Source organism: Echiichthys vipera, assembly GCF_963691815.1.
Source record: "Echiichthys vipera genome assembly, chromosome: 19".
Lineage (NCBI taxonomy): Eukaryota > Metazoa > Chordata > Actinopteri > Perciformes > Trachinidae > Echiichthys > Echiichthys vipera.
In genome coordinates, this window is record NC_139844.1 from 15664329 (window position 1) to 15688718 (window position 24390).

At 42.5% G+C, this 24390-nt stretch overlaps 1 protein-coding gene across 1 annotated transcript in view; it reads left to right on the top strand.

Annotated features, from left to right (window-relative positions):
• syne1a (spectrin repeat containing, nuclear envelope 1a) overlaps positions 1-24390 on the top strand; it is a gene marked incomplete at its 5' end in the record, with an annotated part of 121139 nt that overhangs the window by 64526 nt on the left and 32223 nt on the right. Inside the window, 29 exons of the mRNA XM_083934031.1 lie at positions 48-200; positions 358-525; positions 1131-1307; positions 2444-2590; positions 2778-2903; positions 3014-3190; positions 3847-4112; positions 4308-4464; positions 4575-4973; positions 5184-6791; positions 7440-7777; positions 7897-8041; positions 8361-8579; positions 9886-10166; positions 10435-10600; positions 10739-10894; positions 11208-11360; positions 11984-12166; positions 12382-12519; positions 12803-12988; positions 13752-13874; positions 14050-14232; positions 15107-15250; positions 18455-18685; positions 20717-20857; positions 22037-22150; positions 22645-22806; positions 23146-23340; positions 23459-23632. Coding sequence (XP_083790157.1) covers positions 48-200; positions 358-525; positions 1131-1307; positions 2444-2590; positions 2778-2903; positions 3014-3190; positions 3847-4112; positions 4308-4464; positions 4575-4973; positions 5184-6791; positions 7440-7777; positions 7897-8041; positions 8361-8579; positions 9886-10166; positions 10435-10600; positions 10739-10894; positions 11208-11360; positions 11984-12166; positions 12382-12519; positions 12803-12988; positions 13752-13874; positions 14050-14232; positions 15107-15250; positions 18455-18685; positions 20717-20857; positions 22037-22150; positions 22645-22806; positions 23146-23340; positions 23459-23632 — 6810 coding nt within the window. The remainder of the gene's footprint in view (positions 1-47; positions 201-357; positions 526-1130; positions 1308-2443; positions 2591-2777; positions 2904-3013; positions 3191-3846; positions 4113-4307; positions 4465-4574; positions 4974-5183; positions 6792-7439; positions 7778-7896; positions 8042-8360; positions 8580-9885; positions 10167-10434; positions 10601-10738; positions 10895-11207; positions 11361-11983; positions 12167-12381; positions 12520-12802; positions 12989-13751; positions 13875-14049; positions 14233-15106; positions 15251-18454; positions 18686-20716; positions 20858-22036; positions 22151-22644; positions 22807-23145; positions 23341-23458; positions 23633-24390) is intronic.

Consider the following 24390-nt stretch of genomic DNA (forward strand, 5'->3'; position numbering starts at 1 on the left):
CTTTATTAAAGGATGCTTAAAATACATGTTGTCTGTCTGTGTCCCAGGCTCTGTTGCAGATGGTTCACTCGCATGATGGATCTATCAGGTCAGTGGTGGAGAAAGGAGATTCTCTACTGGCCTCTGTCCACTACCCCTCCATCAGAGAAAAAATGAACAGAATGCAAAGGGACTACACTGAGCTCTGTCACACTGCCATGGTGAGAACCTAATCCTGAGTAAATGCTCTTTCTGTGAAGGAGACACAGATAAAGGGCATTTAACTCTGTTTCATGAAGGAGTTTGTCATGCTTAGTTGCTGTTTGTAATCAATTAAATTTGTCTGTGTGTGCAATTTTTGTGTATTGTTTGGTCCAGGCCCATGTGGAGAATCTGGAAGGTCAGGTAAAGGAACAGGAAGCATACCACAACGAGCTCCAGGAAGTAGAGCGCTGGCTGCTCCAGATGTCTAGCAGGATGGTAACTCCTGATCCCACTGTGGGCGGCAGCCTGGAGGCAGCCACTCAACAGCTGTCCAGGCACAAGGTGACCAATCACATCTCCTGATTTTTTTCTGTTGTTTGCAGAGTTTGTTGCATATGATAGATAGCAGATGATAGAGCTCAAGCAATGAGCCTTGATTAGAGAGAAAAAGTGCTCATTAGAACCTACTAGGAAACTTCAGGCTTTAGCTACTTGGTAGCTGCTGAACTGTCAAAGTGTTAACTAACTGTTGGTGTTTAAATGACTCTTAACAGTAACAACATGGAGTAAAACCAAGTACTTAAAGCAAAAGTTTGACAAAATACATTTTTGGAAAAGTTATGTTCGTTATCATAACAGTTTAATCCATGATGATGTGATTGTTATATGTGTTTACGTGTTTATATTTCTAAAAAATCAGACTTTGTTTTTAAATAACCAAAGAGTGCTGATTTATGAAGCTACTGTTCATTGCAAATTCTCTTCTTCTTTCAATCATCTTTCAAGTTTTTCTATTCAGGCCTGTAAATACCACAAGGCCTCACTGTGTGGTATCAATCTACTCTGACCTCCTGTTTTATTGAAGAGTGGAAAGACACGTTCTGTAATACGTCTCCACTTGAGGCTGTTTCTGGCATGATCCTACTTTGTTACTTTGTCCTCCACAGGCCATCATGGAGGAAATAGCCGGCTTTGAGGATCGCTTGGCAGGCCTGAAGAAGCGAGGAGACCACCTGGTACAAGGCTGCAGTGACCGCGTGCAGAGCAGGCTGAGACAGCAGGTCCAGGCTCACCAGCAAGGCACCAGAGACAGCTACTCTGCCATCTGTAGCACAGCACAGAGAGTGAGTGAGGAGGAGGAGATGGAAAGAGGGAGGGAAGGAACACAGAGAAAGAGGAGGGAGGGCTGGGAAACTGAGATGTAATCTGTATTTTAAGTAGTGAAATTAGTAGTGCATTGGATGCATGCACATTTGCACATGCATTTATAGATGTGACCACACATGCATGCACAGTGCTATTAATATTCCAACAGCCTTGGCATCCACTTAATCCTAACCCATTCTGACACTTAAACCCATCTCTGAAGACAGCCCTTCACTGCCAGTGTAGAGGGCACGACCAATTAAGGCTGCCAAAGCGGAGCCCAACAGCAGCCATACTCAGACAGACCCCACCAGCCAAAATCACTAACTCAATCTCTCCATATTAATCTCTGAATATCCCCTGTCAACTCCACTTTTTCATGGCTGAGCCAAATATGGTCACACACCACTATTCAGTAGATCTGGCAAGTCCTCTAATCCTGGCCCACTCTGTCATTTTGGCATCCTCAATTCTGTCATCATAGCTCACGTCCCAAGACACCACCTCCACCAGCACTTGCACATCCAATCTGGCATTGTGTGATCCAGCCACACTTTACCACTACACTGCTGGCTTCTCTACAACTGCGCCTCCAGTGTTACGACGGCTGCCAAATGTGTCCCAGCACAACACAGCTCTAATATCCTGCCTGCCACTTGCCACCATGCCAACCTTCTAGCGTTTGCCAAATACACTTGGCGGTTTGCCAATGCATGCCCCCCCTTTTCCCTCTTTCGGGCTCTCATATTAACATTGTCAATCAGACCTTGCTGTTTCGCTCTTCCCTGGAGTGCATGGACGCCTCCACATTCAACACCTGTCAAATACAACACTGAAGAACTGCCTACTCGCTCAAGTTTTATCATTTAATGTGTCCAGTCATGCTATGCTGGCTTCAAAGGTATGCAGTCTAGCAGTCCTTACATATAGCATTTACAAAAAGTTCTTGTGTTTCTCGTGTTATTGCATGTGTGTGTTTTTCTTTTTTTAGAAAACATTTGGTCGTCCCTCCAATTTCTAGTTTTGGCTTGATTTCTTAAAGGGTTTTACTATATGGAAGTGTGTGTTCAAACTGGACGTATAGCACTGAAATATGTCTGTCCTTGTCTTATAGGTGTATCAGAGTCTGGACCATGAGTTACAGAGACATGTGAGTCTCCAAGACACACTGTTGCAGTGCCAGACCTGGTTGACTTCTGTCTCAGAGGAACCAGAGCCTCCTGCACATCCTCCTCTCAGCCTGGACGAGGCGCTACAACAGGTGAGTAAGCTACTAAGCATCCCTTATTGTAAAATCACTGAGTTAATAGCATTCTTTCATGTAGCAATCTCACAGACAGTTTGCTTGATTGCATGTTTTTGGATGGGGGATGAAACGTGGGCAAAGTACATCTAGTTTTGAGGATTGTCTTGAAAGGATAATAAAACCATAGGCTCTTTTTTGGCAGGTGAAGCAGGAGCGGGCTCACCAGGAACAGGCCGGCACTTACCTCCAGCTTGTGTGCTCAACATGTGACCTGTCCGAGCTGAGGGTCAGGGGGACTGCAGGAGCTATCCAGCAGGTCAAACTGCAGGTCAGTTAGCTTTTTCAACCCTTTAAACTAAAAACTGGATACATTGTCTGACATTTTGTCAGATGTATGTATTTGATCATTAATTTATTCCATTGTGTTTATGTGTCTAGATTGAGGAACGCATGCTGCTTTGTGAAGAGGTAGCAGACAGCTGGAGGGACATTGAGGAGCAGAAGGCAGATCTGGAAGTCCAGCTGAGAGACACAGAGCAGCAAATTCAGAATCTCATAAGGAGACCTGCAGAACTGGAGCCCAAAATTGCACAGAACCAGCTAGACAAGGCACAGGTCTGTTTGGTTTGTATGCTGGTGATCAATGATTTTGTTATGCCTCTGCGCTGGCGACAGCTGTGGCCGTAGGCATTATGTTTTTGAGTTGTTTATCTGTTCCGTACATGTCAGAGACCCCTTGTGGGTTCTTCTTCAAATTTGATACAGAAGTCCACTTGGACTCACAGATGAACTGATTACAAATTGCTGTTTAAAGGCCAATGTCACTGTGACTTCACAAAACACTTTTTGGGCTATAACGCAAGAATTTCTATGCTAATAATTATCACATTTCACACAAATGTCTAATAGGATAAAATGATGAAGCGACAATATTTTGTATTAAAAAGTCAACTTCACTAGGACATCATAAAAACAAAAAACGCTTATCTGTCCCATCGAGGAGTCCTGTGTGGGAAGCATTCACCTTTTTATAACTTTTTATAAATTCCTTCAAAGTCTTCCCTGCATATATTATTTTATTATGTACATCTGGACAGACATGGATCTGCAACTTGACTGGTTTGCAAAGGCAGTAATTCTAGTTTTATAAATTCTACAACAACAATATGTAAATGTGTATATGTCATTGTCAGGGCAGAATTCTTGGCCATAAAGTAATTAAACTCATACTCAAGTTCAGTTTGACTGAAAATCCATTATCTTACCTACAGGAATTCCTGCAGCAGATTAAGGAGAAACAGTCTGAGGTAACTCATTTGCATGAAGTCGTTAGTAGGCTGACAGATGGACAGGTCTCTCCTGCCTTGGAGGAGATAAGGAGACTGAGGAGAAGCTGGATGGATCTGGGCCAGCGGGCAGAAGAACTTGAGTCTCAGAGAGGGGAGGACATGCAGCGAAGTGGGGAGTACCAGGAGATTGTTGTTGCTGTAGAGGAACTCTTCCACCAAGTATCGAGGGAATGGGACTACCTTGCCAGGTATCAAACTTTTCTGTGGCGGCATTCTTGTATATTTATTTCATACAGTGGATGTATTTATTTGACAACAGTAGTTACTATACTGTATATACACTTAAGATGTAAGAGATAAGTATACGTAATTACTGTATATCATTACTACTGTGCCACTGTATGGACCTGATGTCCCTCATCCCCATTTCTGTGCGTATCTAGGGCTGACACAGAGAGTACAAGTGAGCATCTAGAGGCTCTGAGGAAGCTCTCCAGTGACCTAGAGGAGCAGAGAGCAACTCTAGAAGACCTCAGAGACCAGAGACAAGCAATCCTACCTCGACTTAGCCTGCTAGACAAGGAGCTGGTCAAGCAACAGGTGGAGCTCCATCCTCATAGTTTTTCAGCTTCTTCTTCAGATGGAAACTTGTGATTGTGCCTAATATAAATTTTGGGCGCAGTTATATACAATGTTCTGCCTTTCACTAGGTTGGTCATCTGGAGCATCGCTGGGTTCAGCTTGAAACCCTGATTCAACAAAAGATCCAGGACTCTGCACAGACACTAGAGGACCTTGCCCGGGTTGAAACCCAGCTGAGGGATGCGCGAGAGTGGGTGGAGGAGCAGCGGCCTGCTTTTACCTCTGCGCTGAAAACCAGTCCACCCCCCGATCTGGCCCAGAGTTTCCTGTTCGACCACCTGAGTGTGTGCGTAGAACTGGAGGCTCGTCAGCAGCTGCTGGGTCAGGCAGTGAGCGAGGCCCAGGCTGTGGCTTCCAGACTGGGGCTCAGTGAGAAGAGATTTCTACAGGAGCTCGTTGAACAAGCCCAGACTGAGGTGGAGGCTCTGGGGGCTCGGGTGGCCCAAAGGAGGAAGTACCTCAGTAAGGTAAACAGCTGGATTTTTGTATTGAATGCAAGCAAAATTTTAATTATGTCCTTAAGGACCTAACTTTCCTCTTATCTGATAGTCTGATGAGAACAAGAAAGAAATCATGTGGTCCAAGAAACATACTCATTTATTTTACAGATTAGACTTGGTGTTGCCAGAAAAATTTGGTCTTTGTAAATAATTAAAAGTTGTATTTTTCCACTCTAGGCCTTCACTGAGAGGACGCAGTTCCTTCAAGGCCTGGGGAGAGCACTGTCTTGGGTACAGCAACAGGAGAGGAGGGCTTTGATAGATGACCACATAGCGCTTCTCCCTGAGGACCTAGTCAAACAGGGAGCTGCATGTCGGGTTGTCCAGAGTGGATTACGAGCATACCAGAGAGAGCTGGCGTCTCTCTGGGTGCAAGGCCGAGAGCTAGAAAGAGATGCCACTGACAAAGAGAGAGCAGAAACCCTGGCAAGACTTGAGAAGCTGCAGGCAGTGTTTGAAACCGCCCTCCAGAGGACCACGCAGCGTCTCACAGACTTAGAAAAAGCTTTGACTTCCAGGAAGTACTTCCAGGTTGACCTGGATAAGACTTGCCACTGGTTGAGACGAGCAGATTCTATCACCTTCCCTGAAATCAATTTAAGCAACATTGATGAAAGCTCGGAGTTGCAAACACAACTGTCTAACTTTCAGAATGTCCTAGAACAAGCTTCAGAGTACGAGAACCTTCTCCTAATCGTCCAAAGAATAGGCCAGGAGATCCTCCCTACTCTGAACGAGATTGATCATTGCTACCTAGATGAGAGGCTCAATGCTCTGCCTCAGCAGTACAATGCCATCCTAGCTCTAGCCAAAGAGAAAAAAGACAGAGTCCAACAAATAATCTTAGAGCGAAAAGAGTTCAGCACTTTCTTTGATATCACTCGTAATGCACTGGAGGAGCTTCAGGAGCAGTTTGACAATCTGGAGAAGCAGACTATCAATATTAGAGAGGAGGAACTTGTCCTTTATCTAAGTAAGGAATACAGGAATATTAATGAAAGTTTATTCCATATTAGCCCCGCTGTCAGAGAACTTCATGGCAAAAATGAGGGGTTTCTCAGTAGGGGACAGCAATACAGAGCTGAAGAGACACTGCAGCTGGTCAGTCTCCGCAACACACTGAAAAGGATGAATGATCTCAAAATAAATCTCTTAGATGATTGCTTGAAACTAATAGTTGAACACAACAGAGTGTCCACCAAATTGGACTCAGAGCTTAAGTCTGTGAAAGAAAAGCTGGTTAGATTTAAATCGGACACAGAACTAGGTGCCATGGAAAAAATCACAAGTCTCTATTTGCTGCTTGAAAGTTTGGATTGTGTGAGCTCTCAGGTTGAAGAATGTAACCAACAAACTAAAGGCCTTAGTCTGAAGTTTCATCCCGCTGCCTTCCGGGAAACTACACTGCAGCTTGAATCATTGCAGTCTTTACGGTGTGAAGTAAAATGTTTTGTCGATGAAAGTGAAACGAAGGTCACAAAAAATGATGATTTCACAAAAGAGACTGAGAAAATGTTGGAATGGCTGAGGACTATCAAGAACAAATTGGAAGAGCCTTTGACTCTTTCAGAGGTCAGAATTGAGAGGGTATACGAGGAAGTGCACAAACTGAAGATTTTGGAAGAGGAAGTGAAAAGTAGATTTAGAATAGGTGATGCCTTAGGTAACAGAGAAAAGCAAAGATATTGTAGTAGAAAAAAACCTGTTCCTGCCTACATCGAAGAGAAACTACAGGAGCTGGCAAGGCTAGGAGCTGAAGTTCAACAAGGAATAAGCAAAAAACAGGTAGGTGTATATATTATTCAGAAATTACAATTATCCCTTTATTTTTCTAATTGATACAAATCTGATCAGTTACTGCCTCAGCCAAGTCCATGCCCTGAACTCATCAGGGATCTGATGTATCATTCATGGCTTGAACCTCCTGAATATTATCTTCCATCTCCTGTTCTCCCATACTATCAATATGAATAGGCTTAACTCTGAAATATTTAAAAGACAGTTTAAGAGATTCTATTAAGATGAATAATAAGTAAAAGCTGTTAAAAGACACAGCAGAGTCTTTTCTAATCAATCATCTAATAAGTTTTGCAGAGAAAAAGTGTAAATACTACTCGCTCTAGTCTCCACTGAAGAGAACTCTGACATTTGAAATTTTGAGAGAAAACTGTTTAAAAACATGAATTTCAAAATTAGATTTTCCACGTGACAATCACTTTAACTGTTTTACTACAGGTAGAACTAAAAGTTGAAATAAAAGTGTTGGAACGGGACATTTTACACATCTACGGACATAACGTACTTAAATATATATGTTTTTTTTGCTTACAGGACCGTGCTTATTGTAATGATGCATTTCTCATTTGTGTGAAGAAATTCATGTAGAAAGAAGCAAAGACTGAGGTTAATGAAATCACCTTCTGCATATTCTAGCTGGCTGTGGATCAAGCTCTCTCCCTGGTCCAGAGGCACCACTTATCCCTGCAGTCTATGCAGAAATGTCTGGACTCGACTGTAGCTTTGCTCCAGAGGGCCAGCTCGGGGGTGGATCTTGAGAACCAGACAGATTGTATGCATGACCTGGAAGACATTTCAGCCCAGGAAAATAACTTCACAGCTGGTTTAGAGGAGCTGAAGACTATGAATCCTTTGCTGGAGGATTTTATGGAAGCAGGAGCGATGGGTGAACTTAAAGAAAAAGTTGAGGCAATGCTGCTGAGAAACACAGAAGTCAAACAGCAACTGGAGGCTTACAGAGAGGTGCTGCAGAGGTGTGTATTCCTGTTAATTGAAAGACAATAATATATGTATAAACGGCTGGTATGCCCACACAATGCATATTTTAATAAATCCCCCTCAACAGCAGCCTGTACATGTGTAATTTCCTCAGTTGTGCAGCTCTATGGACCTCCTTTCAACGTGAGAAAGAGACACTTGTTGAACAGATGAATGACGCAGAGGGCAAGATGGCCATGTTCGGTACAGCTAAAGCTATCAGTATCCAGCAGGCAGAAAAAAAGTGTCAGAGATACAAGGTGGGATACTTTATTACATTCATAAAAATAGAGATTCTTTAAAAAAAGATAGTATGATGTTTATAGAAATTGTATAACTTACATTTGCTCTGTACCATGTGGCTGTTAATTTAAATTCCAACATTTCTTCTTGTCATGACAACAGATGCACATTAATATTTAAACAGTTGAGTGTTTGTACGTCCGTGCCTTGTTTAGTTGTGTGTCTGCAGAGTTGTTCCTTTTGGCGGAGAGTTTTAGTTTCCTTTAGTATAAGTGTTTCAGAAGACTGCATTTATGAAATGACTTGTATGTGACTGTTGTCATCTTCCGGCTGTAGTCTCTGGTGGCGCACATCGATCTGCTAGAGCTGCCTCTCACTGCTTTGAAAGAGAATGCAACAGATTTGGAGCAGATCATCTCTGAGTCCAGCAAAGCTGTCACCAGCCACTCTGTGTCATCACTGTGGCAACGGTGGACCAGACTGCGCAGCGTGGCCCGAGCCCAGGAGAGGGCCCTGGAGGACACTGCAAGGGAGTGGAGGAACTTCACTGACAAGGTAACAGGAGCTTCTGTACATTTGTTTGTGATACTGTGCGTGGGTCCCTGTGTGAGTGTGTGCTCTGCATGCTCAAGTGCATACCATATGTAGGGTGATTGTGCTTAACCCTGGAACACTCACAACGCTTGATATCTACCCGCACAATTGTGTTGGTGCTGTTTGAGTCACATGAGTCCTTCAGTAGCTTCAGTCTGCTCACTGACATTATCGAAGCTAGGCGTGTTTCCCTGTTCCAAACACTGTTTTTTTCAGCAGGCATGTGTTCAGGTGATTTTCACCCGACGTAAGTGATAGAGGGTAAAATATTTTGGCCATTGTAGGTGATGCAGAAAAACTGAGCTTTTTCATATTTCTTCACCAAACAAGGCTCACATGTTCCAGGAACGGGTGGACTGAAGCACAAGCACCATTATTATTATTAGAAAATCCCTAATTTGCCACTAATTTTAGAGCCCTTTTATAGGGTTTTCCCAACTATACGTTTTTCAAGTTTTATGTTTTTTTACCATTTAATAAGATGTTGTATGGAGGAAATGAAAGAAGAGTTCCTCAATTTGCCACGTATTGTTTTACATTAATATATTTTGATGAGAAGTATTTTTTATTGGGTATATTATATCGGGTAAAATATTCCCAACGTTAGTGATGTTGTTAATAATTGTAATGTTATTGTTCTATCATTAAATATTACATATGTACAGTGTAAAACTAACCACCAGAATCTGTTCATAGTCACATGAGACTTACAGTCAACAAACACACAAGTCAAGGCAATTTTCCTGCTCCTACAGATTTAGGTCAAATGCAGCAACAAGCAAATACAGTTGGTGTGCTGTGAAGTAACTCCAGGCTTCAGGCCAGTTGTTTCCTCCTGCCAAAACACTGTGTCATAAAGCTTTTCCTCGCCTTTCGACCTATTTTAAGTGTAAAGCTATCAGCTCCCACATTTTTCCACAAAGCAGTGCTCCTAAAAGGGAAATTAGGTCAAACTGTAAGGAACAGCTGTCACTTCCTTATATAGTATGTGTTATATTTCCTGTTGTCCACTGGTTTTCTATGGCCCCTTTGTTCAACTGTACATTACATCATTCTCTGATCTTGAATCTCTAGACTCTTGTTTCTGCGTTTGACTATCACAGGGAGTAGCATATGATTTAGATTACTTTCTCACAAAGTCAAGTGAAGCTAATTTAGCTGATTCATTTTTATGCTATAAATTAAAGAAAATAGCAACTAGTAAACTAGCAGCCCTGAATCTGCAAGATCAACTGAACCTGAATCTTTGCACATAAACTTCCCTCAGATGGAGAAGGTGCGCTCTGTGTCCCAAGACCTCCACATTCGAGTCCCAGATAGCACAGTTGAGAAGGCTGCCACCAGGGCGGCGCTCCAGAGCCTCCTGGAGTACCATGACTCCTTCAGCCTGGAGGTGGAGAGAGAGCAGTCCATCCTGGCCCTGCTGGGGCAACACACTCGCAGCCTTAGAGGAGAAGAGGATGAGGCCATGGAGAAAAAGACAGAGAATGGACATGAAGAAACACCTTGCCTACAAGAGATCAGAAGCATGCAGGGGCAATATGACAGGTAAGTGACCCAGTGCTGTGGCTGCTTCAGCCAACCAAAATCAAATTCAACCACAAGATTTTGTATGAACTAAAATTTATTAATAGCTTATTGAGTAGTACATTTTATCAGAGAACAATTCAAACATGCACTATGATTAACTTTGAAAAATATTCTTGTGAGAAGCAAGACAATCAATTTTATTTGTACTTTATTTCAGTTACATAAATACAAATCTCATTTACATTTAAACATTTTTAATTACTTTTTACTGCTCTGTCATGTCTAGCCTTGTTTTGCGAGTACGAGCCAGCAGGGCTCAGGTACACCAGGAGTTGAGGGAGAGAGAGGAGGTTGAAAAGGAGCTGGGCTTGGTTAAAGGCTGGATCCAAGATACTCGTGGCTTACTCCTGAGTCCCACTGCAGACCTGGATTCACTGCTGCAAGAGCTAGAGGTAGGTACACCAAACTCAGACCGACATGCCCCTGTCCACTAGGAACAGAACTCTGGCATGTTTGGACATAAATACAATTTCATAGGACAACAGAAAAGACTGTGATTCGCAGTTTGTCATGTGATGTTTGTGTTGTAGACTGCACACGGTGAGGTCATCAGCAGGCGTCAGAGTGTGGAGCGCATGACAGAGCTGCAGCAGTCAAAGTACCAGGACCTCCAGGCTGGTCTGCCCTCTGAGCTCAGCATGCAGCTGGCTGAGGTGGCTCTGGCTCTGGGCTCAGCCGAAGACCAGGTGACCTCTCTTGGCTGCAGTTTTTATTAAATGATGATGTTTCATTAACTAATTATGGCTGTCATATTGGTGAATAGTAGGTTTTAAAAACACTGTTGCATGTACTAATTTTTTTTTTTAAGCTAAAGCTGGCACTCTTAGGTTTTTCTGTGAGTTCTACTTTGCAGTCTGGTTTATAACTGACTCTCTGCTGCAGGGCTCTTAATGTGTCTAGAGAGTGCATGCTGAAATATCCAAAACTATTTAGCATTCAACCATTCCTGTTACTTTTTGACAGTATAGTGAAATGTGTGGGTTTCTGCCATCCGTTTAGGTCCAGGCAAGAGAAAGGGAGGTACAGCAGACCAGAGATGTGAAAGAGGACTTCAGCTTCAGACTCCAGGACATCCAGGCAAAGCTGAAGACCATCACTCTTAAATTGGAAGGCAAGGGTGCTGACCTGGAGGAGGCAAAAGAAGAGACCAAAGTAATCAACCAGACAGATTGACTAATTAACAAGCAATTAACCTCTGTTAAATTGCCTATCCATTTTGCAGATGTTGAGGTTAATGAGTGTGTGAGTGTTGGAATGGCATGAACTGAATTCTGCCTTCAAGAGTGACCCACTTCTGAGAGGAGTATCCCAGATGGGAGTCTGTGCCTCCTTCCCTCCTGTTCTCCTTCTTGTCACCCCAACTTTTTTTCTTCTGTCACTTCTTTGCCCATCTCTAGACCCACAAGAACTAGACTGTGTGAAGTTGAAGGGATAATGTCTTTTTTTCTTTTTTTTATAAAAAAAAAACTATTCCGACTTACAGCACCTCTGAAGCTCTCACTAATTAATCACTGCTCTCTTTTAAAACCACAACGTGTCATCTTTACACTTTGTTTTTGTACAAATTAAACAAACAAAATATGACGGGTTAAATTAGGGAGCTTTAGAGGTGCTTCTAGGCAGACTTTGTTTCCTTAAGACAGTTACCCCCTTTTTCCTGTCTTCAAGCAAAGCTCACCTTTAACAAACACTTAAACTCCTCTTGTTCTTTCTCCTCTTGACCCCTTTCTCCTCCTATTTTGTCTTACCAATCTCTCCGCTCTCCTCTCTTACAGGCTCTTTGTGAAGAGTGTGAATGCTGTGGTCGCTCTCTGGCAGAGTTAGGATTAGCGGTGCAGGAGTTTGGGGAGCAGAACCCTCTGCTCTGTAAGCAGCTGGGTGATGCTGTGGCCAAACTGACAGAGGTGCAGCGTCACACCATGCAGCAGGTCGAGGACAGAGCCAACAGGCTGAAGAAGGTGACATATACATTCACTTCAGCATGTCATGTCGACCTCCCTCAAGACAAAGACACATTTCTAATATTGCTTGCATGAATGAACACATTTGTATTTATAAATGTAATTGTCAAAGTTTTGTGGCCAATATTAGGTGATTCTGTTTGAGAATTTGTGGTATTTCATTTATTTCTTCTGCATTAATTCTTCTTCCTTGGTCTTTCTCTTGTGTGCAGGCAGAGAGACAGGTGGAGGAATATCAGGGTATGAAGGCATTCATTTTGGCCTGGACTGAAAAGGCAGAAACACTGGTCACCGGAAAAGTCATCTGGGGCTCCGCGTCCCAGCTGCAGGAGCAAATTCGAGCACACCAGGTGAGTCATATGACTCACACAGCCAACACAGAAGTAGGAATGGCACTAAGATGTCTGAAAATTATTGGGATAACTTTTTATACATTTTATGTTAAATTCTTGCATTAACCCACTAAATCTGAAGACACCCCACAAATTTATAGCTAATTAGCTTCACACACTTGTTTGATTCCCAGTGAAACATCATGTACCGTACAGTGTGTTTTCTGTCCTTAATTGGTATAATTGCACAACACAAAAGGCTCCTCTCTTTGACTTGTAATTTATGTTCCTATGGTGACAGGCATTGCTGCGGGAGTGTCGGGGTCTCCATGGAGACTTGGAGGCCATGGGGGAGAGGGAGGGGCAGCTGGGGGAGGTGTTGCAGATGGAGGGGTGGATCCAGCAGGTAAAACACCTCAGCAGACGCACAGAAGAGCTACAGCAACGTGCCAAGACTCGGCTCCAGAGTCTGCAGGATGCAGCCAAGGTATACGACATTCACTGTCAGGCAAGCCTTACAGGAATCAGACATCAATAATAGTTGACCTCTTAATTGTTTTAGGGCACTACAATCAAATTATCCTCATTAAGAAATGTTGCTAATTTTATTTCTTTAATCCAAACATTTTGGTGCACAACAAGAAATGCTCATCCTCTTTGGAGTGAGTCAAATTCACCTGTGATACAACCCAACAGTGCCCCCTATGGTCGTTTATGAAGTATTACACCATGATAATGGAATGTTTTAGTTTTTGCTGCAATAATCTGTCAGGTTAATCTGATTGCCAAACAGCTGGTACCCAGATGACAGACTGTCGCTGATTGTTGTTTATAACATTATGTGTTTGGAAATGTGTTTGCAATTCCTCCTGTGAATATGTTTTTTTCTGGTCTGAAAGTGTAGACATAGCACAACCTTCATTTGTAGCGACGGATAATTCAATTTCCTTTCACATGAAAAACACTTTCTTTAATAAGAGAGAGAGTGAGAGTGATACCATACTTTTTATTTGTAACTCCAACTGAGCCGAAAAACACTATTGCATACTGGTGTTATTACAGAAAGCAGGTCCATATCAGCAATAATAGTTTTTTTTTTAAATTAATTTTACCAACTTGTTTATAGAAGTTACATTATATTTATAAGATATATACAATAATAGCTGCTCCTACTCCCATGTATGTATGTATGTATGTAAGTGTCCCATATGTGCTTTCCTTTTATTTGGTTTATGTCTGTCTCTCCTCAGGACATGTTGCGTTTGGAGGCAGAGGTGAAGATCCTCCATGCTGCTGTAGACCAGATCCAGATTACACTTGCCTCCCCAGATCTCAACAGGCTCAGCCTCCGAGAGCAGCTCACACAGAGACAGGTGAACACACACACATTTAAAATGCTTTGTTTATCTTGAGAATGTAAACATAGAGAGATAACAGTACAAACACACAGTGCATGCCGACAGTTGCAATATGACATCAGCAAACAGCACAGCATTGCTTTGTCACACACCCGACACACTCTCTAACCACTCTTCTTTCCTTTATAAGCGTCTCTTGGTGGAAATGGAGGGCTTCAAGCAGCAGGTGGCAGCAGTACAGCAGTGTCAGAGCGCCCTCCGGCTACCAGAGGAGGTAGTTGCCAGCCTGCCTATCTGCCGCACAGCTCAGACTCTGCAGCAAGAAGCCAGCCAACTGCAGCACACCACCATCCAGCAGTGCAACATCCTGCAGGTAGAGGGCAGTCCTCATATTCCAAATGCTAGGGAAATGTTTGTTTATTTATGAGCCCCCATGCCCTAAAACTACCAAATTATCTGTCAAAATCACCATGCCTTAAAGCAGTTGATGTGTAGCTGATGATGTGTTGCCCTGTTAGAAGAGTTATTCAGTTCCTGACTTGTTAGTTGCTGCTCTGAATTCTGCTGCTTTGTCTCACACTCAGGAGTGTTTGTTTTTGTGGAGCCCCCCATCAGACCAGTATTATCCTCAAATCCTTTGGCTATCGGCTGATTTTGCTTTTAAGCTCATTGTAGTGAAGATTAGCTTTTAGAGGAAGAAGCAAATTACCTTCTGTGACTATCTGGAGGACAAACAGCTAAAGCAACCAAACAATGAATCTGTTTGTCTGATGTGGCTGAGATTCATATTTGGAGTAAAACTGCTTATCTGCATATTCATATCTTAAACACAATAACCACATTACTATGAATGTTACCTTGGGGATTACAAAGACACAGACTTTATAAGTCCACAATGAACAGAAGAGTTAACATACCTCATTGCTGTAATATCAGCAGATCTCAGTATACTTATTTTAGGATTTTTTATAGACTGTATGTTTATTGTATTCTAAATGACAAGCTGTTTTATGTGTTTTAACACACAGTGACAAATACTGTGCATATAGGAGTCAATATCATTGAAGCATAGAGAGTGAAAGAAATTCCATCTGTATGTCACACTCACCGATGTTCTCCTTGGAGAGGGAGGCAAGTGAGATCACCATCTCCCTTCAGAAGTCGATAATATATATATGTTTTTACTACATCTTATGATTGCTTTACAACGACTTCAGCATTACCTTGTTATGTTTCCTCTTACCCAGGAGGCTGTGGTGCAGTATGAGCAGTATGAACAGGAAGTGAAGAACCTTCAGAGATTAATAGAAGAGGCTCACCGCATCATTCAGGACCGGCCCGTCTCCACCAATAACATACAGGAACTTCAGGCTCAAATACACCACCATGAGGTCAGAGAAGACACACACATGTATTAAAATATAACACCCATATGTTACTTTTTTAACATGTAATTATAAAACTATGGGCATTCATGTGCTGCTTTAACAGCCTTTTCTCTTCTCTTCTGAGAAGACGTTTTCAATAAGATTTTGGTTTAGTATTTTGAGTAGTATTAGTGAATTTGGGCACTGATATTGGCACCAGTGCGAGAAGTGGGGGTGCTAAGGGTGCTGCAGCACACCCTGCTTTTCCTGTAGGCCTATTGTTTAACTGCAATAGAAATGAAAAAAAGATTACATATATATATATATATATATTTTTATACTGAGATATTTTGTTTTAAGTGTAGGCCTAAGACTATGAGTCACTTGCATCGAACCAGGTGGTTTTGGTCCGGCACACTGTCTGCTCTCTCTCCCTCGCTCTCCTCTCTCACTTCTCTACTTCTCCTGAGTGTAATTTATGTGGTTGCTCTGATGTTTACAATGTTTACCATGTAGTTTGGCTGTTTTTCTATATCTGCTCTTCGATACATTTACCATAGCCTAACTCAGCAGTTGTAAGAGTTAATGAGATAACTTCATTGTGTTCAGATGAACGGTGTTTGGCCATCTCTGTGGTGGTAGTAACCATCTTATTGCCTAGTATGATTGTAACTGTGTTCTAAGTTTATAAGTGTTATAAGTGTATGAATACACTGCAGACTGGAGTCTCTGTTAACAGTGACAAACAGAGTGGCAGCTGTCTCAGATGAACCTCAGCAGGGTGAATGCACACTGGTAAATCCACGCTCATCTCCTGTATGAAATGGCCGTGTCCTCACTGCCCTACATAATGAGAACCTATAATAACCAGGTTATGGGTCACATCTTTCTGAGTCACTGAGTCAGTTGCTGGTGCTGCTTTGACATAAAATATGTTTGTGTTAAAGTTTGCCTTCTCTTCTAGTGTAAAATGGTTTAAAATTAGTCTAAAATATTTTAATAACTTTTGAATATAAAAGATCCTGGCCATTCAAGTTGATGCAAAAACCATCAATGTCAGCAATTTTGTATGACATCATAATATACTCAGATTTGCTCTGAGCACCTTCAACTCTGACAGTGTCCCTTGATGTTGGGAAGGCCTGTGCAGACGGGTCAAAAGCCTCCACACCAAACTGGAAACAGGAAATGGCCTTTCCTAAACTGTCACCAAGTTGGAAAGCTTACTATTGTATAAATTATCATTGTATGTTGTAGCATGAAGCGCTTCGACTGTACCATGAAAAACAGCCCCAGACCAAAAGTACGTTTTTCGGTCATATAGTGCAAATTAGGAGTTTTTATTCACTGAAATAGTTTTTTATTCATGCAATGCACTTCTTGTTTTGGTAAAATGGCATGTGAATAAACAGCAAAGCACCAAGTATTTAAAAAGATTTTTCAGATTTTAGATAAAAACCACATCACAAAAAAATTTAAAAATCGAGAATAACAGAAGGTCCCACTATGTTCTAGCTGCTTTATATATATATACGGTATATCCTTGCTGTAAATGGATTTCTTGATGTGAATTTCAAATTTCTAAAAAAAGACCAGAAACTCTAGACTAAATACTGCTGATTAAATCCCCTTTTAACCTTATCAGAGCAATGCCACCACATACATTCAGCAAATCTGGGGAAATATTGTGTTGTGCCTCTACAAGCCCAACTCCTGCACATTCCTCTTTAATCTGATGGTACGTGTAAATATAATCTGCAAGGATTTCTGTTTGATGCAGTGTAGGGATACAGTAGGTTTTACTTAAAGGTCCCATATTGTAAAAAGTGAGATTTCCATGTGTTTTGATTATAAAGCAGGTTGAGGTGCTATATAAATGCTTTGAAAGTATCACAAATCCACAGAGAAATGCACACAGCACGTATTCAGAAACTGTGACTTGAAACAAGCAGACAGGACTTCTGTTCGGTTGTGATGTCACAACTATACTATATAGCGATAGAAAGTGCAGCTACAGTGCCGTTACAGTCATTCCCTGGCTGCAATGATGGCACAGAGACGCTGAGAGCGCAGATGTCAGAAATCAGAGCTGACTAGGCTTTTTTTCAGAAGGGGGTCTTAAAGAGACAGGCACTAAAAAGCATTTCAGACAGAGTGAATACAGGAATATTCAGACAAACAGTATGAGAAAAATAATGTGAGCAGAAAATTGGACCTTTGAGGCCTGTTCTTTCTGTTGCAATTTTTACTTCGCTGAGTAAGTGAATTTGATCTTCATTGCGGAGAGAGAGAGAGAGAGAGAGATCAAGAAGGAGGAGGGTGGCTGGCAGACTGTGAGACGCAAAGACCTGCAGAGAAACAGGTCAAATCTTTCCAGAGACGACAAGTTTCTTCTTATTATATTTTAACTTCTCTGCATGGTTCTGGTGTTTGCAGCTTGCAACCGCACAATGGCAGTGTGTTATGTCTGAGTTTGATCTTTAAGCTGAGCAGATAGCTGCAACTGCACTGGCCCAGTTAGTCACATGACCTGATTATCAGTGCATTGACCATCTGTGGGACAGAGGGGAGTGGAAGGAGGAGGAGGAGGAGCTGGACCTGGCCTGCCGGCTCATACCATAGCTGTAATTTGACACCATCTCTGTCGTTTTTTTCCTCCCTGAAACAATCCCTCCCTCCTTACGCGTCTCTTTTGTTGAAAGGAATCTGTCTCGAGGATTGGTGGAGGAGGAAAGCGGTAGGCAGAGGAAGGGGGGGTGCATGCAGTGAGATCACTTCCTGTTTTTTCTTGCCATTTGTCTATGTGTACGAGAGGGAGTGTCTGACGGATTTTGAACTATTTCTGCGAGGGTCTCTCTCTCTCAACCAAACATCCTGTCTGTTGGCTTCACCGCTGCTCTTAGTCACCCGCCTCTGTGCTGCTCTGATTGGCTCAGAGATATAGAAGAGAGAAAAACGAGAGAGAGAGAGTGAGGCAGTGCTATTTTCTTTCTAGGCTTACACACTGTGAAGCCAAAAGCGAGAGGCCGGGGAAAGAAGAGAATACTTCCACTCCACTTACTCCTCTCACACTGGCACCACATTCAACACTGAACCAACTCAAACAACCCCCTTCTTTCAGGATCCTATTTAACCAGGAACTATTGATCTTCTATTGTGGAGTAAACCACACTCTCCTGACCCTGGGGGTGGTGGTGTTTTCTGATTGGGGGGGTGATGTTTTGATAGGAGCTGGCCCAGAAGATCCGTGGCTACCAGGAGCAGATTGCCTCACTCCACTCCAAGTGTAAAATGTTGACAGTGAAAGCCAAACATGCCACCATGCTGCTGACGGTCAACGAGGTGGAGGGCCTTTCAGACGGCATGGACGAGCTGAGTGATGAGGAGTTGAGCAGTTCTGTGGCAACATCCACCACCGCCACCAACAAGCAGCTTCCAGCACACCCCTCTGTCGTCATGGTGAGTGGAAAGCCTTTTTTGGACACACACAACCACCCAGAGACTCCCACATGTACATACTGCATGGCTGTATGCCTGACTGGCTCATTCTTGTGTGTCTGTCTGTAGCATCAATCTCTCCTCTGTCCACACCACTGGTTTTCAAAGTGGAAAGCAGCAAACCCCAGGGGTCCTGTTGAGGTTTCTGGAGGGCGTTTACAGTTAATTTCACAATAATGTAATGAACTTATAGTTATCCCAAATTAGAGGGTGTCTGCGGATGACAGTTATGATTACAGGTTTACAAGTTTATTTTCTCACAGAGTGCGATTAAATTTCAAGTTAACACAATTTGGACCCCTGGGATGACATGGCAGGGTCTCATGGGCATCTATTCAGTGGTCCATGTAAATATAAAAGAACTCTTATTTTTGAATATGCTTTCCTCCCTATTATTATGCTGCTCCTTATTTCTATTTCTGTCTGTGTTTTGTATCGCACAGAAATAACCCAAGCTTTTTCTTCCTCATCTTCCCTACACCTCAAGTGTTATTATTCTGGCTGTCTCCTCCTGTGTATTACTGCACCAATATTGTGCTGTGTCACTTCCCTTCGCTGCTTCGTACTGTATTGGCCTGATTCTGTCTGCCTGCTACTACAGTATGTCATCCCCAGCCTGATGGTTCATTTGTGTTCGCACATAAGAAAACGCCTCACTGCCTTGCCTTTCTCTGTCTTTCGTTCTGATTCAGATTTATTCTTGCTCTTGCTCTGCAGTAACAGCAGCTCTGTTACTGCTGTTTGTGGTGTGTTTGGTCTCAGCAGGCCAGGAAACAGGATACCACTGCATGTGTGTGTGTGCTTGTGTTAGCAGACAGTGTGTATGGCATGAATGGGTTGCTAGGACTGCTAATATCCTTGATTTGTTATTGTTATAAAACATATATACAGTAGCACTGTGTCATTGTTACCGCACTGCTCAGGTTCTAACTAATCTCACGATCAAACCATGGAGTTTCCCACACATTCAAATTCTCTTTTTTGCATTGCATTGCATCATAAAGCCCGGGAAAAATCCTCTGAATATAACAAAGTCCTGACTCAGTCAGCCAAGTGCAGTACTGCATAACTGCCAAAAAGCAGCCCAGTAGGGCTTGGCTCACATTTCTGGTCTGCCTCTCTACTGAAGCATGCAGGCACAGAGACAACTGTGCTACTTCTAGGACAGCTGCTGCTACTGCTGTATGTACTAGTCCAGTCTAGGCTAGCTATGCAATGCTTTAGCTATGCTTTGTTTAAGTTCCTCCTTCCGCTTACTTTTAACATAATTGTAATGCCACACTTAATTGTGCTTATGCATCAGACTTTATGAGTTTTTCCTTTCTAGTTTTCAAAGAGAAATATTCCTGGTAAAATAGCTTTACTATGTAAGAAAACCTTAAAATGTAAAAATCTGTGATATGGATGATGTCTGGGTTCCATTTACAAGGGAAGTGTGTCTGATGGAAAGGAAATTACTGTGGTTTCTAAAGCTGCAACTCTACAGTAGATGAGTATGTGTGTGTGTGGTTTGAGTAGTGTGTGTGTGTGTGTTATGTGTGCTTTACTGAATGTGTGATTTTCAACTTCCTGGTAATGGTCATTCCTTTCCCCTGATGTATACTGTAAATAATCTGAGTGGCTCATTGATTGCCAGTGGAATCCAGAGTTTGTCCATTTGCTAGCACAGAGCAAGGCTACAGTAAATGATGTCTCTTAAATGCTGTGCTACAGCAAAAGCATTGCAGTGTTTGATGTCAATAGCAGTAATGTGATCTAACTGGTCCCCTCAGTGTTATTTGATTATTGACTAATTAATCAGCAATGTGCTTACAGCAATCTGCCTAACCTGCACTCCCCCTTTAATTTTTATGCTCTTTTCTTATTCCTCTTCACTTTTCTCTCTGTCTCCTCACTCCTTTGATCTGGGCGTTTTCCGTTTGGTCCCCCTCCCGTTTCCTCCACCTGCTTCTCTTGATGTGCGTGTTTGATGCGGTGTGTATGTGTGGTCAGATGACAGCCGGCCGCTGCCACACACTCCTCTCTCCTGTGACGGAGGAGTCAGGGGAGGAGGGCACAAACAGCGAGGTTTCCTCTCCCCCTGCCTGCCGCTCCCCCTCCCCAGGGGCTAACGCTGACGCTCCTCTTAACCAGGTACTGCAAACCCCACCCTGGTTATGTCCAGTGCCCTCCAGCATTACCTGGACTGCCCAGCTTCCATACTACTACCATCAGTTTTATATTTTACACCTCAAATTCTCTGTCAAACATCATAAGACACCACCCCCCAGCCCTATTGTAATGAGCATATTTTCCTATCTCATCACTCACCAACTGATCCCCATCACCAAACAATGACCGCCCAGTAATTACCACTTTCCCTGCTGCTCCTGCTCTCCTTGTTTATCAGCATTATGTTTGCAGATTTTTAGTTTTATTTGTTTGCCACTTGCTTTTTTTGCTCGAATGAGAATGAGAAGGTGTCATTTTCTAATGTATGTTTTAGATTTATTCAGCAGTGAAACAGAAGTGCTTTGTTCTCCTGGGAACAACAGAAAAGTTCATAGTTGTTTTGTTTTTTTAAGCTGTTATTGTGAAATGTAAACACAGTATGTTTGTCTTGTGATGTGTCATGCAAACTGTTGAAAGAAGACTAAATCAATAAGGCAGCTAGAACGTGACTGAAGGAAAATATCATGGGAGAAAGTTTAAACTAATCTGATGGGACCTCCGCCAGATGAAAACAACTTACAAAAAACAAAACAAATTTAACTCACAGGTTGTGGATCCTGCTTACTCTTGATTTTTGGTCTGATTTACCTTAACTAAGAAATGCCACAATGATCAACTCATGGTTTACTTGGATAATGTAGAGCGAGCAGGTCATTATTTTGAATTAAGCCTAGGCAGGGTGATGCGCTGAGCGGTCTTGAGACATTCTGATGGGGTTTTATTAGCAATAATGACCCGCTCACTCTACATTATCCTGTTATTCAATAATAAAATGTAGAAATGTGTGCCTCTCTTTATTTCCAATAAGAGAGCTACAACAGATTGAAGATATTTATAACTGTCTATATTAGTTAGTTATTATGCACTTACTTATAAGTGCATAATGCATTACTAAATAACACATATGTTCAGTACTGTATGTACAGCAGATGTGGGCATATTTCATCATAATGTGCCAATTATTGACAGATTCATTATTGACAGTAAGGAGGAAAGAAGGAAATATCAGAACTAGCACACCCTCTTCAAACATACACTTCATCATATATCGCTCTCACACACTAGTGAGACCTACAGTACACTTTTGTTGTTGTCCCACAGGGTCGAGGTGCCTTAAGCCGAGCGCCCCTCCAGGAGCTGTATGACCCGTCTATGGAGACCAGAGCTGCTAACCTGGATGACCTGCAGAGATCATGGGAAACACTCAAGAATGTGGTATGTTACATCAACAGCTAGAATGAACTAAATGACTTCACATATAAAAACATAATTTAGTTATGTACCCATATGCCACAGCTAGAATATAACTTTCAACAAATCTAATAGTGTGACAGGGACAGTAAAAAACAGCCATGGAGATATATTGATTTAAGAGATCCTCATGGTTCACTGTGAACACGCACAGTTCACAGTTGACCAGGGATGCAGTTTGAGGATTTGGGACACTATTTGCACAGTTGTGACAGTATCACAAAATCAGAGAGCAGTGTATCTTTAGCAAGAGTACACTAATGCCAAAATTGGGACACAACAACTTGAACTGATATTAAATTGAAATCAAAATATAACCCCAACCCCCTCTTCTACCACAAACCATAAGTCAAATAATGGTACAGTGGACTTTTTCCCCAACTCTTCCTCTTCAGCTCCCATCCCAATTTTGCCATCATTCTTTTCTTTTCTTGTCCACCCCTTCTCTCTGACCGCAGATCAGTGAGAAGCAGAAGAGTCTGTACGAGGCTTTGGAGCGGCAGCAACACTATCAGGAGTCCCTTCAGTCCATTTCCACTAAGATGGAGTCCATCGAGGGAGCGCTCAATGAAGGCTTGGAGCCTAACAAGAGCCCCGAGAGCCAGATGGCTGCACACCAGGTGAGAGAGGGCTGGAGGTATTAGGGAACTAGTTTAAGTTGAAAGGCAGACAGAAGACATCTCTTGGGCAAAACGCAAAGCTGACAAAAGACAAGCCTGTTCCAAGACAACAGAGAATGATTTAGGGGTTTCATTTTGCACTAGCCTGTGCAATGGCTGCACAGATTGCATGGCACTGTTCTCCGTTTCTATGCCAACTTCACAGCTACGGTGGATACAGCTCCTTTTTGTAACGCTGCTGTCAGGCAGTTTGGATAAACCGCCATTTAAGACTGCTTTCCCTCATTATCTTCTTTTCAGTCTCTTCTTCCTTAAACTTTTTTTTTCATCTCTGTCCAGGCTCTGATGGATGAGATCCTAATGCTGCAGGATGAGATTGGTGAGTTACAGACATGTTTCTCAGAGGAGCTGGTAGACAGTGACAGCGATGGGGAACCTGGTGACCAACTGGCTCTCCAATCTACTCTCACTGTGCTTGGAGAGAGGATGGCCACCATTCGAATGAAGGCTTCTGGGAAACGGCAGCTGCTGGAGGTGGGTGCTCAAAGATGATTTCCATTTTCATAGTTTAATTATTATTTACACTGAACTTCAATATAATGTCAGGATCATCTAATTTTTGGAATCATGTCTGTCACATTGACCACTACAGGAGAAACTAAGCGAACAGCTAGAAGAGCAGCGACAGGAACAAGCTCTGCAGCGTTACCACAGCGAGGCCGAGGAGCTTGATCATTGGTTGCTCAGCACTCGTGCCACTTTAAGCTCTGCTCTTCAGCCCCAAAACGAGGACTTGGACATGGAGGAGCAGCTCATCGACTGTCAGGTGATATTGACATTTCTGCTTTCATCAAAGGCTGGACTGACTGGTTGACTTGGTTCCCAAGCATGACAATGTTGCCAACAGTAGATGATGTGCATCTTGGTACTCCTGATGTGCATATTCCTTTTCCTCAACTGATAAAGTCAAAGAAACCTTTTATATACCACTGCCCCAGGCACCGCATAAGAGTCTGTATGCTGAGTATCTGTTTTATCAAGTGGGAGTTATCTAAGGCTAAAGTGAAGTATCTGGCTGCTTCACAGTTCCAGAAATAGCGCCTCTCCATGGATCCTCTGTGTTTTATTACTGTTACTATTTAAGCTACACATAAACTGTTCAGTTCATCCTCAAAAAACAGAATATACAGAACCTGTACTGAATATGGTTTCAAAACAGAAGAGATATGAGCCCTCTATTGTCCAATAAAGGTCAACTTTTTTAGGATTAGGACATAGCGATTAGGATAAGGGTCTGACCCTCTGGTCATCCTCCCTACTTGTCCTCAAACATTATTCCACCAGCCCAATTGTTCTTCCCCCACTCATCCTGTTTCTACTGTAACATCACCTTTATCTGTTGGGTAATTAGCATCCGTGGCTAAATGGTGGCAGTGGTCACCAATCCACAATCAATCACATTTTCATCCAGTTCTGTCACCAACAAAGGCTTTTATATACATGTACCTTGATATTGCACTGAAGTATTCATTTTTTAGGGTTTTGCATAAAAAACAAATGTGGTGTTTTGAGAGCTTTTTTTTG